The sequence below is a fragment of the Cupressus sempervirens genome, chromosome 8 (assembly GCF_028749045.1).
Source record: "Cupressus sempervirens isolate cs-2001-9-10 chromosome 8, ASM2874904v1, whole genome shotgun sequence".
In the NCBI taxonomy this organism is placed as follows: Eukaryota; Viridiplantae; Streptophyta; class Pinopsida; order Cupressales; family Cupressaceae; genus Cupressus; species Cupressus sempervirens.
Window position 1 is genome coordinate 149,917,815 of NC_143125.1, and position 13,270 is coordinate 149,931,084.

Sequence of the window (13,270 nt, forward strand, 5' to 3'; positions counted from 1 at the left end):
TATTAGTTGACACCATCACATCATCAAACATATGTACTAAAATTCCATGGTAGGAATAAAAGATATTAGCCTTAGAAAAGAATACATAGTCCAAATGCATAAGGTAACAATCCTATAGGTGCTTATTATGCCTCTAAAAAATGTATGGGGAAAGAAAATAATTCCTTCCCCAAGAATACAGAGCAATAAAATAGTAAGAGAATATTCTAGATACTACTAGTGGAAACCTATAAATGTAGAGGTTATATTATAGGTTGACAAAATAAATAAATTAAATAAGAATCTCCTAAGTTTCCACAAGAAGATCTCAAGGTCTTTGAAAGCGACATATAATAGTACAAACCAAAAAGAAATATATAACAAAAATTATAAAATCGATACACTTGGACCCAAGCAAAGTAAAGAATAACATATATATGCTACACTTAAATATTGGCCAACCTTTATTCACTAGCCGTGCATGCTCTAAATACTACCTTGGACCTAGGAAAAAGGTAATGACTATGACTCCCTTGTTTGACATATGTCAGCAAACACCTAGGCGCCTATCTTTTGAAAGGGGATATGGTATAACACTTACATTTATCAACCATCTGCATGCGCCTAGGAAGGAGAAGATAAAAGGTTTTAGAAAAATTTTATGTCTGATTTGAGATGTCTTAATCACCTAGCATTGGGTTCCATGTTGGCCACCTTGTGATGTTGATCTTCTAGGTGCCCATCATTAGGAGGAATGAAAGGTTTTTAAGTTTATATATCACTCTAAACACTTTAACCCAGAAAACCCCACCATATCTTGGCATATACACTCCCCTTGGATGTTGACTTTTGACATGGCTTATGACAACCATTTCCTCCCAGGTGCCTAGTAGATTTGAAAAAAAGTGCAAAGGATTAAGACTTCTATCAATCAAACCATGCCTAGGGAGGAGCAATAAAACTTGGGGTTAAGTGCCCATGATGGCCACCTTAGGAAATCAACTTCCCCTCATGACTCACATGAGCCTAGGTGGGGGAGGGGAACACATGTGGAAGGGGGATGTAGTTTTAAGTTAATATAAAGGAAGTATTAGGTTGGGAAGAGGGTAGTGGGTTAGGACTCAGGAAATTCACATGATAAGCATTAATGCTTTTTTGATTATGTTATTTTTAATTTTATGGGGTAAAAGGGTTAGTGGTTAGTGGGATGGTGCAAATTGCTTTATGGATTTTTTTTTTGTAATATTGCTATACTTTATTTTATTGTTCATGTTACGAGAATGGGAGATTATTTAAGGATTTTTTTTTGGGTCATCGGATAATAGAGAGAGTAATATAGGGCTTTAAGATATTTGCACTATTTAAATATTAGGAAATGAAATGGTAAGCATTATTTAGGAAAGATAATAAAATTACGAGCTAATAAGGGAAGGTAATTCATATTGTGGATAAGTACAAATCACAAAGCATACAAAAGTTTAGTAGTAGGATGGGTATTATTAAGTATTGACTTATGAGTTTAAGTTTTAGAAAACTTACTATTAATGAGCGTTTGAATTAAATTATTGTATAACTTCTGCATGCATATTTAGGAGGAATAAGTGTATTGAGTTGCACGTAGGATTAGTACTACTTTTGAAAATATCTCACAAAGTATATTTGATTTGGAATCCAAGCATAAAAAGGAGAACGACCATAGGAATAGAAATGATAAAATAATAACAATGAAAAATAATTAAAATAAAATAAATATAGAGCAGTATGTATAAATAATTTTAAAATTATAATAAAAATAATAAATAATTAAAATAAAATAAATAAAGGGCGGTATGTATGACAATTACATTGAAATGAATATTCCAATAAATAATCCACATAATATCAAAATTACGAACACGAAACTACAATAGGAAAGGATGTGGAATATATATAGGACACATTATGGTGGGTAAAGAAGTTTTACGAATGCATCATAATTGAGTACTAACAAGGATGTTAAACGAAAGGGGACAATCTAATAGTCATGAGATTAATTAACCCTACACACACATGCGCACAGACACACAGACACGCAGACACACAGACACACAGACACACAGACACAGTGTAGTGATGATAGGTAACTTATTAACACTTTGTTGTAACTTAATAATGTCGCGTGTACGCCCCTTGTGCTAGCTCTTGCTCAACACCCTAGTTTATGTTCCAAAACAGAATAAATTAGAATAAAATTAGATATGTTGACATCTAACTAAAACATATCCCTAAACTTTAACTTGGAATACTAGTGTCCTGACCTTGGCACCTAAGGCCTGGTTAGAGTATCAATGTACCTAGAAGTTGCTAAGTATTACCTCCAACCCATGATCAAATTAGTGATACCCTAATGTCTTTAAGAAACATGAATTGTAGATTTCAATCTCTGTGTAGATCTATAGAGTATATCTATTATACGTAGATACATGTGTATTATTCTTTGATGTACCTTCCATTTTTTTTTTGTAGGTTGTGTTTTGCCCTGTTAAATTTAAGGCATGACAGCCATTGAGAGATGAATAATTGGTTGCAAAATATGAATATTGAAGCAATGTTGACTTTGCATCCATGTTGCTTGTGTTGCATTTGGAATTCAGTAGTAGGGATGATGTACACTAGGTGATGAATGAGTGTGTGAAAGGAGGTGATATATATTTGAGGCCTACATTGCCATAAATATCGTAGAGAAGGTTTTAGGGCACACAAAGGTGATTAGCTACATGTGATGGACTTCACTCCTCCATTGCATCCATTTTTCTTTAAAAAAAGTTGAATCACAAGGAAGGTAGACAAACAAAAGAATAAGAAGGATGACAAAGTTAGAAAGAGCACCCACAAGAAAGAAAGGAGAAAAAATCTAAGGATAAAACCAAAAAAAAAAAGAATGAACAAATAACAAAAATGAAATTCTCCATACTGTCAAGAATAAAAAGGTTTAAGAATTTGTTATAGTTTGTATATTTTGACATAGACGAACATCAAACATTTCAATGTATATTCAACATTTACAATTTCTTCCTTCTATAAATTTACAAATTCAAATCCAAACTAGTGATTGTTTTTAAAGAATAAAGATGTAGAATATGTATGAAATGTACACATTAGATAGATAGATAATGATAGAAGAATAATTTTGCAAATGTTTTTGAATGCCAATATAAACAAGAGATGTAATGCGTCGTAGTTCTTGCCTAATGCATAGTGGTTGTAGAAGTGTAGATGAGTTAGAATAAGGTTAAATAGTTCTAAATTAACATTGTGGATGCATTAATTTTTGTGTAGAAATGCATTTGTGATCTGATAGGATGGCTCATATTTTGTTGTTAAAATTTTATCCTAGAAATGCAGTTGTGATCTGAAAGGATGGCTCATATTTTGTTGTTAAATTTTCGTGTTATATTATTATATGTTTGGGCATTTAAGCCCAATAATAAGAGGCCAAAGTCCCCAACTATGTATTATTCTCATCTTGATTATCAAATGGAAGTCACACTATTTTTAATCATTATATAGAGATAAATAGCAGTATAGAACAATAACAATATAAACATATATGCAGAGGAAAAAATGATAGATAATAAATAGGAGGAAGAGGAAGATAGATAAAATAGTAAGATAGAGCGATACCAACATAAGTTTTGTGTGTGTGTGTGTGTGTGTGTGAGAGAGAGAGAGAGAGAGATTTATTTTTCTTAATAAGACAAATAGTCAAAATAAAATCATGGTTATAATGAAAAATTAAAATATACTATATTTTAATTAATGAAATCAAGAATTTAATTTTTATATTAAAACTCACATTTCTATAAGAAAAAATGAAATGTATTGAAATATAAAAATATTTTATAAATAAAACTAATTGTTTAATTTTACATAGTTAGAGAAGGTTTACTATTTAATGTTTTGTATTTCCAATTTTTTTATAAAATTAAGTAATTTTTAATTATGAAATAATATCTAGATAATTTAATATGTACATTTGTAAATAATAAATAGATGTAATACATATAAATTTGATGTTAATGAATAAATATGATGTAATAAATAAAAAATAAAATATAACTATTTAATTTTAATACATAGTTTATAAAAACTTAATAATAATTTACATATCTTTTAGAATTGAATTATTTCTTTTTTGTGGTTATTTTCTTTAGTATTTTTTTAATTGTAAAATATAATTATTAATTTAATATTAAAATATATATTTAAGTTTTAAATATATTTAAACTAAATGATAAATTGTTTAAATATAAAATAGTAATAATAATAAATAATATAATTTACAAATTGTAACACTTATCAATTATACATATTACAAACATTATTATAAAATATAATTAAAAAATAATATTGTTTAATTTATTTTTACAAAAATAAAATAATAGTAATAATTTAACTAATTTTATTAAAAAATCAAAGTTTTAAAAAATAAAATAAATTCAAATACAAAGATATAACATATATAAATTATATTGTTATTGGAAATTAATATTGATTAGACATGTGGTGTGAGGTGGAAGTTAAAATGATTGAAAAAAAATCTTTATCAACTTGTCACAAAGATAAAATTGTAATTAATGCATTTATTAATGCAAAATGAAGTTGTTAGAAAATATTTGTATTTTTTTGAAGAAAATTAATTTTCTCCCCATCTATGAACCAATAGAATGAATGAAAAAAGTGATTTATAAAATAATGAAAAATTAAAAAAAGATATAAACATTTGAAATTTCTTATAATCTTTTAAATTCTTTGATTTGATTGGTAGTGTTAATGTGATATTAGGATGACACGAATGCATAAGTATTCCTCATATGAAAGGATCTAACAAGTTTAATGTCAAATATTTTTAAAATACCACTAAATACATCAATACAACCACCAAATTTCCAATGCTACTTCAGCCCTCCCATAACAAAGGCCTGGGAAAAAGAAATCATTGAAATCGAGGGAGCGCTTGTTTGCCCCGTATGCTTCGAAAAGCGAGCCCCCGTTACTAATCACCACATTTGGGTTTATTCACATTATCCGTCGCTTTACGTTTACTTCATCCAATTTCGTCATTTGACGAACTTTACTCGTATAAAATTCCATTGGCGGGAAACTCTGCAACTGGAACCAGGGTTTTGTTTTGAAAGCACCTAACCCAGCGCCAAACCCTAATTTTTACATTCTGCAGAAAAATTTTTCTTCACCATGGGAGTAAAAGTAAGCAATTTTTGTACAACAATAAATGTTTCAGTGTATTTGCACTTCTGTATGTATTCTCGATGGAAAAAAATCATGTTTTCTGTTTTTCAATTCTCATTCGGCAGGGTTTAACGAAGCTTCTAGCAGACAACGCACCAAAGACGATAAAGGAACAAAAGTTTGAGAGCTACTTTGGACGGAAGATAGCTGTTGATGCCAGCATGAGCATATATCAGTTCCTGGTAAGCTTTACTGTTTAAATAGAATCGTAGAATGAAATTTCTAGACTGTAAATAAAATAGTTTTCGCAAGCTGCTAGATTTTGCATTTTTATGTTTTTTTGGCTTAATGGCTCTCTGTATTGATTAGTTATGACTTCAGTGATGTAGTTATGTGTTCATGACCACTGATCTAGCTAAACTTGAGTTTAGGCTGTGGGTTTTCTGAATTCACTTAATACTTTGTGAGGAGAGACATATTACAACTCGTTTCGAGTTCGGTCGTTGATGAATGCGAGAATTCGATGAATGCTTGGGAATATTGAAGGCTGGTGTTTTGTAGATAATCAATCTAATAACAATTGAAGAATTGGACATCTGGGTCACTAGGAAGGTTGCATAACAATATTGAAGCACACATATTTTACGGCTACATCATTTACGTCCGGAGACATTAAAAAACATTAGGCAACAATTCCCGATACATAAGCATAAGAACATGAAAAAATAAGAATAGGGGAAGGCTTTTATTTTTTAGGACCCAATAAGATTTGAAGGCGTGAGTTAGGTTGATTGATAGAAATCAAATACTTTTTAAAAGCTATGTTTGTTGTTTAATCTTTTAAAGACATTAAATACACACCTTACTGTCAATTAAGCTTGATATTGCAATGGAGAATGATGTATCTTGGTTTAGAAGTTATAGCATTTCTAATTTCACCAAAATTACTATACTGCACCTTGTTTTGTTTGATGTTTTTTGCTAAGTTACATGTACGAGTTCAAGTATTATAATATAATAGTCAATATTATAAAATATAAAAACAGCGATAATCATAATTTCCAATAAAAAACATCATGAAATACTTCATATCATAAGTTGCAAAAATGAATGCGATGCAGAGCATCCTACACCAACACAACTCCTAGGGTGGTAATTGACCCAAACTCCATTCCAGGCTCATGTTCTGATGATGAGGCATATAAAGACTCTCTTCCATTTAACAATGTTCAATAGGATCCGTACTTGATCCAAAGTCAGTCTTACAGCACATTCTTCATCCTTGACAACATCAGAAACTAGAGTCCTCCACTATCTAAACTGATCCAAAAGAGGACCCAAGCTCTTTAGGCCTCCATTCCCAATAACTGATCAAGACTCCAAGAACCACAAGTAACCAGAAAAACCCATGATATTAGACTGCCTTGCAAGCATGTTACAAGAGGATTGTTCACTGTTTTACTTCCGCCCATTGAAGAAGACAATGACATCATATTCTCACTGTCTGATCAGCACTTGCCATTCAAGCAAATAAGCAACCAACTCACCCATTCATTGGTTGATCAGCATATGGGTTGGATACAACTTCATTACTTGGAAAGAACCTTTCAATGGTTACAGAGATACCTCGAAATCTTTTTAGCAAATATCAATGACCCCTGAACAGCATTTACTCATATCCCGATGGATCAACTCAATGGATTAAGACTGTTACTGGCACTGTCTGACAGTGAACAAAGGATGGATGACTAACCATGAGCAAATTACTTAGAGGCATTATCCAAAAGAAAGGCAGTGTTATGAGGACAATGTTATATATTGGAAACTTCAAATATTCATAGGACAGTGAACAAACTTTCTATGGTCAATGATACTAATCTGATTACGACTGTCATAAAGTAAGATAAATTCGGCAAGGTTAGATGTAACTCAACCTTCAACAAAGTGAATACTCTTAGGAAACAGGTGGAGGCTTTTGTGTCTATTATTTCACATCTCTTTTTGTTGAAGAATTGCTCAGAAACAATGATAAACAACAAGAAGAGGAGAGAGAAAAAATGCACAAAAGACACACAAGATTATCTTTGGAAAACTCTTCCACTTGAAGGGAAAAACCCAAGCACATAACAAAAATATTGCTTTTATTGATCAAGAAAATGTACAAGTACAATGCTTTTTGCTTGATGTGATGCACATACACAAAGTAATCATGCAGATATATAGAGTTTGAGAGACACTTCACATCACAATGGAAGGCCTCTTCAAATTTCGAAATGCACGTCTCTATGCATGGTGTATGACACATGTCACCATATTTAATATTATCTCTATAATTATCGCAAATGTCTTTTTCAGCTGAAGATGACCATAATGGTTATAATGATCATATTTCTAAAAATCAGAGATAAAGATCTCTATCACAGCTACAATCTTCAACACTTTCTCTTAGCAAGAGAGAGATCTTTAGCATAGCAGTCACACATAGCTGCAACCGACGAATGTCAATGATAAACTCTAATTACATAGATTCTCACAAAAACATGTTATCTCAGCATAACATAATTCATGGACTCAGTCAACATGAAAAACTTGAAAGAATCACAACCATTTTACATCACAGAATCTTTCTACATAATGCTGTCATGGAATCTATCAACATGACAAGCCTGCAAGGTTCTTACATCATAGATTCTCTCAATGTGATGCTGTCACGGGGTCTCTCAACATGACAAGCTTGCAAGGCTCACAACCAACTTACATCACATACTCTCTCAATGTGATGCTGTCATGGAATCTCTCAACATGACATCCAACTCCGATCACGAAATCTCTCAACATGATGACATCATGAACTCTCTCTACATGATTTTCACTATGATTTCCCTCATAAGTAAAAGATTTTCCATGCTTTATTAATATAATAAGAACTCATAATCAACAAGAAGGAAAATTACTGTTGAGACTCGTTTCCAACAAGAGTCTCAAATTCTACAATACAAATGGTAGGGATTCCATAAGGTTCCTTCTCAACAAGAACAACTTTGATCATTGCTAGAAGATAACAAATGAAACCTCTCTTGAAGCTAAAACATCTCCCTCTAACTATGTATCATTAAAGCAACATCCTCATCCCATTGCTTCTTGTTGTGCCTTCTAACCAAGAGAGATAAAATAACATCATAACATATACATAGATCAATGATGAAATCATACATAATTTCCAATGATATAACAAGAATTTATGACCTATATAATACTTATCTCTTTAGAATTCTTGCTGTTAATGGTAGTGTAGTTTCAGTTAGATAAAACTCATTTAATATATACATCTATGAGATAAATGATATATGATATATATTATATTATATTAGTTATTATCATATTCTTGAGCATGATAATAAGCAAATGTTATTGAAAATTAGTAAGAGTTAAAGGGACATGCTTCTATGGAAATCTATAAGTGCCATTACAAGTTACAATAGATCAATAACCTGGGATCTTTAACATGATATCAAAACCAGGTTGATTAATAAACACATCCCGTGATCCTTTCTTCATTATTGTGGATGATGATGATGCAAATGCTTGCAACGTAACTCTATCGTATGTGTTTCCATCTTCCGATGTGTTGCAGTGAATGAATATTCCTCGACTTGAACTTTGAAGGACATTGAGTTCAACCTAATTACTGACTAGTGGGCAAAGCAAATTGTGAATTTAAATTAAATGTAGCTGAGAAATGTCAAACATGGTTTGTGTATGCAACCACATGCAATTGAATAACCATTGGAAGCTAAGGATGCATGATGTAACATTAAAGACAATAACACCATGAACATTTAGTGTATAAAAGGAAAAAGAAGATAAATCAAATGAGTTTGTATTATGTCTTCATTGCAATAGATAGAGGATTTCACACCAACAGAGGAGATTGTGTATGTCGTTGTAAGTTGGGGCACATGGATTCATAGTCTCAATGTTGTGGATGTTGCCTTCAAAGATCGAAGCTTAGACTTGATGTAACACACACTACGGAGTCTATAGACTATAGGGTCTATTGTTATTGGAAGGTAATTTTTGTGCTTAGTAGTGTGTCCACTTGACAATTGAAGGCTATCATTGACATATAAAGTAATAGGTGCTGCATCTTCAAATAGACTCGGTACAGTCTCACAACGAGGTATGAAAACAATGTTGGAGAAGAGAGTGTTAACAATAGACTATAGAGCATCTATTTCTAGCGACCACTCAAAGCCCAAAGATGGGAAATCCAAATTTTGATTTAATGTGGATGACAAATTGTATGCTACCACAAAGAGGATTGAGGATACCTCATACTTGTCAAACCAGTGGCGATTGAAGTATGTAAAGATCTCGGTAGCTACTAAAATGTTGCAAAGTCATAGGTATTATTCATCACGAACCAAACATACAGATAGGTAATACTTTCAAGTATCGAATGAAGTTTGCAAGCTATATAAGGTAGGGACATAGAAGATATCGTGTCTACAAAGCAACTAATGTAGCCCATGAGGAAATGATCAAATGTTTGGTTAAGTGTTGAATGCACATAAAATGTCTCCTATAGAGAATATATGTAGTCTTGAATGTATAGGCAATTGTCAGATTCAAATTGTGAATGACTCATTTGGGATAGGTCTCACAAATCATTAAAGTAAGAGTTTTGCTAGGCTTGCCTTTAAGCACTTGTATCTATTAGTGATTCCACGTGCTCATTCATACAAGACAAATCATCAAGCTGACCTCTATCAATACCATAACCATTTTGATAATGAAATATGTATATATCGAAATAAAGAATACATATGGGAGAATCAGAGAATATAATTTGTATTTTATATTCTTTATAAAGAAGATACAAGGAATATAATTTATCATGTATTTATGAGCTTGGAGGTTGGAGTATTAATCTGTAAGAAATGCTAAAGTGGATCAAGTATTGTCTAAAGGGCATTATCCTTTGACTACAAGAGATAAGTGGTTTCTAATTATTATACGTTGAGAACTATCTTTATATACTTTTTGTAGCAAATCTCTTACTTGTATCCATGTATGTACTAGAAAAGTTATTTGCCTTGATCCTTTCTTTTCTCTCTGAGGATGTTCTTGCAGGAAAATGAAGATTGATATTAGATTCAGAGGGAGTTTGACACTTCATAAGAGGCAACCTTAGAAAAAGAGGGAGCAGTTAGAGGATATGGCTCAATTAACTTTTTCTTATCTTGGTCGTATCAATTTAGAGGGAGTAGACCATAATCAAGAAATTGCAGCAATCAGAGGACAATGAGTCATGAATGTTATTTCATGACTATTTTGGGCCTTGTGTACATCATGAGAAAGGGACGACTGCCAAATGATTATCACTTGTATTTGTAGAAGTTATTGAAAAGTGACGATTTTACAATAACTTGATCTTCTGTTATGATGGATATCTTATGATGTCTAAGTGGATCATGATAGATTATCATCTTGCATGGGGGATTAGGTTTCTTAAACATACCATGAAATGTTCATATGGTAAGTATTGTTGAGGATACATGTAAACATACCTTATGAACATTTTGAGTATTTGGTGAATGTCATGCAACTTGATGTCTAGGAGGTCATTACTTAGAGTACTTGGTGAATATCATGTGACATGATGTTTAGGAAGCTATTATTTAGAGTACTTGGTGAATATCATGCATTTTTACATTCAAGAGGCCATTACACAGAGTACTTGGTAAATGTCATGTGACTTGACATTCAGGAGGCCATTACTTTTAATATCATTACTCAGAGAACTCGGTGAATGTCATGTGACTTGACATTCAGGAGGTCATTACTCTTAATATCATTTCTCAGAGTACTTGGTGAATGTCATGTGACTTGACATTCAGGAGGCCATTATTTTTGATATCATGAGATGATATTTAAATGGTGGATATCTTCTGATCAAAGATATCTTTAAAACTGCCATTCCTGATATTTCATTGAGGTAATATTTGTTCTCATGTTTATCCTCCCTAACTAAGAGGGAGTGTTAAAGTTCATTTAATATATACATATATAGATATATATTATATTAGTTATTATCATATTCTTGATCATGATAATAATTAAATGTTATTGATAAATAATAAGAGTTAAAGAGACATGTCTCTACAAAGACATGCCTCTTAATATCATATACATATGCATTGAGAAGTTAACATGAAACACACATAAAATCCATAAGTGCCATTACAAGTTACAACAAATCAATAACCTGGGATCTTTAACACTTGCAATTTTCTTCATTGTCATATACAACCTCTTATTAGGGCTTGTTTGGTTGCCAGAATTAGATGGGAATTGGCATTTGTAATTCCTAAAAAAATTTAATCTGTTGTTTCGGTGTGCAAAATTGGATTTAGAATTGGAAAAAACTAGAATTTGGTATTGCTATTTACTCTCAATCCGGGATTCGGTATTCCATCTAAATAGGTAGAATTTCTCTAATTCTCATTTTAATTCCAATTGGACAAAAATGAGCATTCTAAATTAATTGAAATCAATTTTTTTTGATGTCCGTTGATATTTGTGACATACTGCTATTCAATTTCCATGATGATGAGCGAAACACTAGATTCCAAACTGCGTGGTGGGCGGGTCAGAAAGGTGGGATAACAAGGAGGCCTTTCTCCTCTCCCTTGCAAACATGGAATCCCATGTGACCAACCTCATTTCAAACCTCAATCTCTTAGGAGTTACATCGCTCTACTTAGTGTCCGACATTGCATTCAATTGGGTTGTTCCTCTTGCTAAACGACTTCATCTCCTCTCCGTTTCACTTTGGACGACCTCTGTCACATCGTTCCTCTTCTGTCATCACCATCTAAACTTGGGTATAGATGAAAACTCAAGAACCATTAGTAGTTAAATTATTATTGGCTTCGCGTTGAAAAATCAGATCTGATTTTTAATAATTCGTTATTGTAGTTGGGTTGCAAGGCTGCATAGATGATATTCCTGGTGTGTCTTCGTCACTATGGACAAAATTTGTTGTTGGGCATTCCCTTGCCTCCCTTGCGAGCAATGAGATTGTGCAGTATTTTATAAATACGAGAGAAGCAGACTGGATTGTCACCTATTCTTTATACACGTTGGATCTTAGGGCAATAGAAGCCATGCGCTACAAAACCCCTGTTCATTGCATGTGGCTATTGAATATGCCCTTTACCCATACCAACACTGCTTCATAGTGCAGTTGATGGTTGGATTCAAAATTGCTCGGATCGGTCATTTACGTTTCCTTCGACAACTTTGTTAATGTGGGGAGAGCTCAACTGGAATGATAAGGCCAGTGAATTAGATAAAAACACAGGTATCGATTGCAACTTCTGTGTTTTTCAACACAACTAATCTCCAACGTTCCCAATTAAGTTAAAAACCTTTGTTCAACATGCCAGTCTTCTTCTTTTCATCTTAGATTTGAAGTTTGTAAAATTTAAAATATGGTTATTTCAGTGATATTCTAATTCTAGAAATGTGCAACTAAATGGATGAAGTCTTTTGGGTTATTTTTCTTTATTTTCATCTTAGATTTAGGGTCTATAAAATTTAAATATGCTTATTTTAGTGATATCCTAATTCTAGAAATGGGCAACCAAATGGAGGAAATGTCTTTTGGCATTATGAATTCTTGATGAACCAAATGGTCCCAAATCAAATTCTCAAAATCGTAATTTGGATTTCATGTTCCAGAATCCCAAATTCAGGATTTTGAATGCCAATTCTCAAATCATATTTGTTGCCTCATTTTTGTTCTTTAGATCTTTTTCAAAAGTGAGTTCTATGTATCCTAGTAGAAATTAAAGTTCGTCCTTATATGCGTTTAAGTCTAGGTCTAGTCCTGATAGGTAGGCAGTCTTCATCGGGTTTTCCCTAAATCCCTCCTCTATTTTGGAAATTGGGCGGGTTCTTGTCAAACTTCATGTAATATGTTGGGTAGGTTTAGTACCCAACCCGGTGAAAACCAAGATTTGCTTATTCCTAACGAATCGTGTTTGCAGGATTGTCT

The 13,270-nt window shown here is 32.4% G+C and overlaps 1 protein-coding gene across 1 annotated transcript in view; it reads left to right on the forward strand.

Annotated features, from left to right (window-relative positions):
* Window positions 1-5,133: 5,133 nt before the first annotated feature.
* LOC149541995 (5'-3' exonuclease family protein) overlaps window positions 5,134-13,270 on the forward strand; it is a 93,906-nt gene continuing 85,769 nt past the window's right edge. Inside the window, exons 1-2 of the mRNA XM_089797044.1 lie at window positions 5,134-5,226; window positions 5,334-5,450. Coding sequence (XP_089653170.1) covers window positions 5,215-5,226; window positions 5,334-5,450 — 129 coding nt within the window. The 5' untranslated portion in view covers window positions 5,134-5,214. The remainder of the gene's footprint in view (window positions 5,227-5,333; window positions 5,451-13,270) is intronic.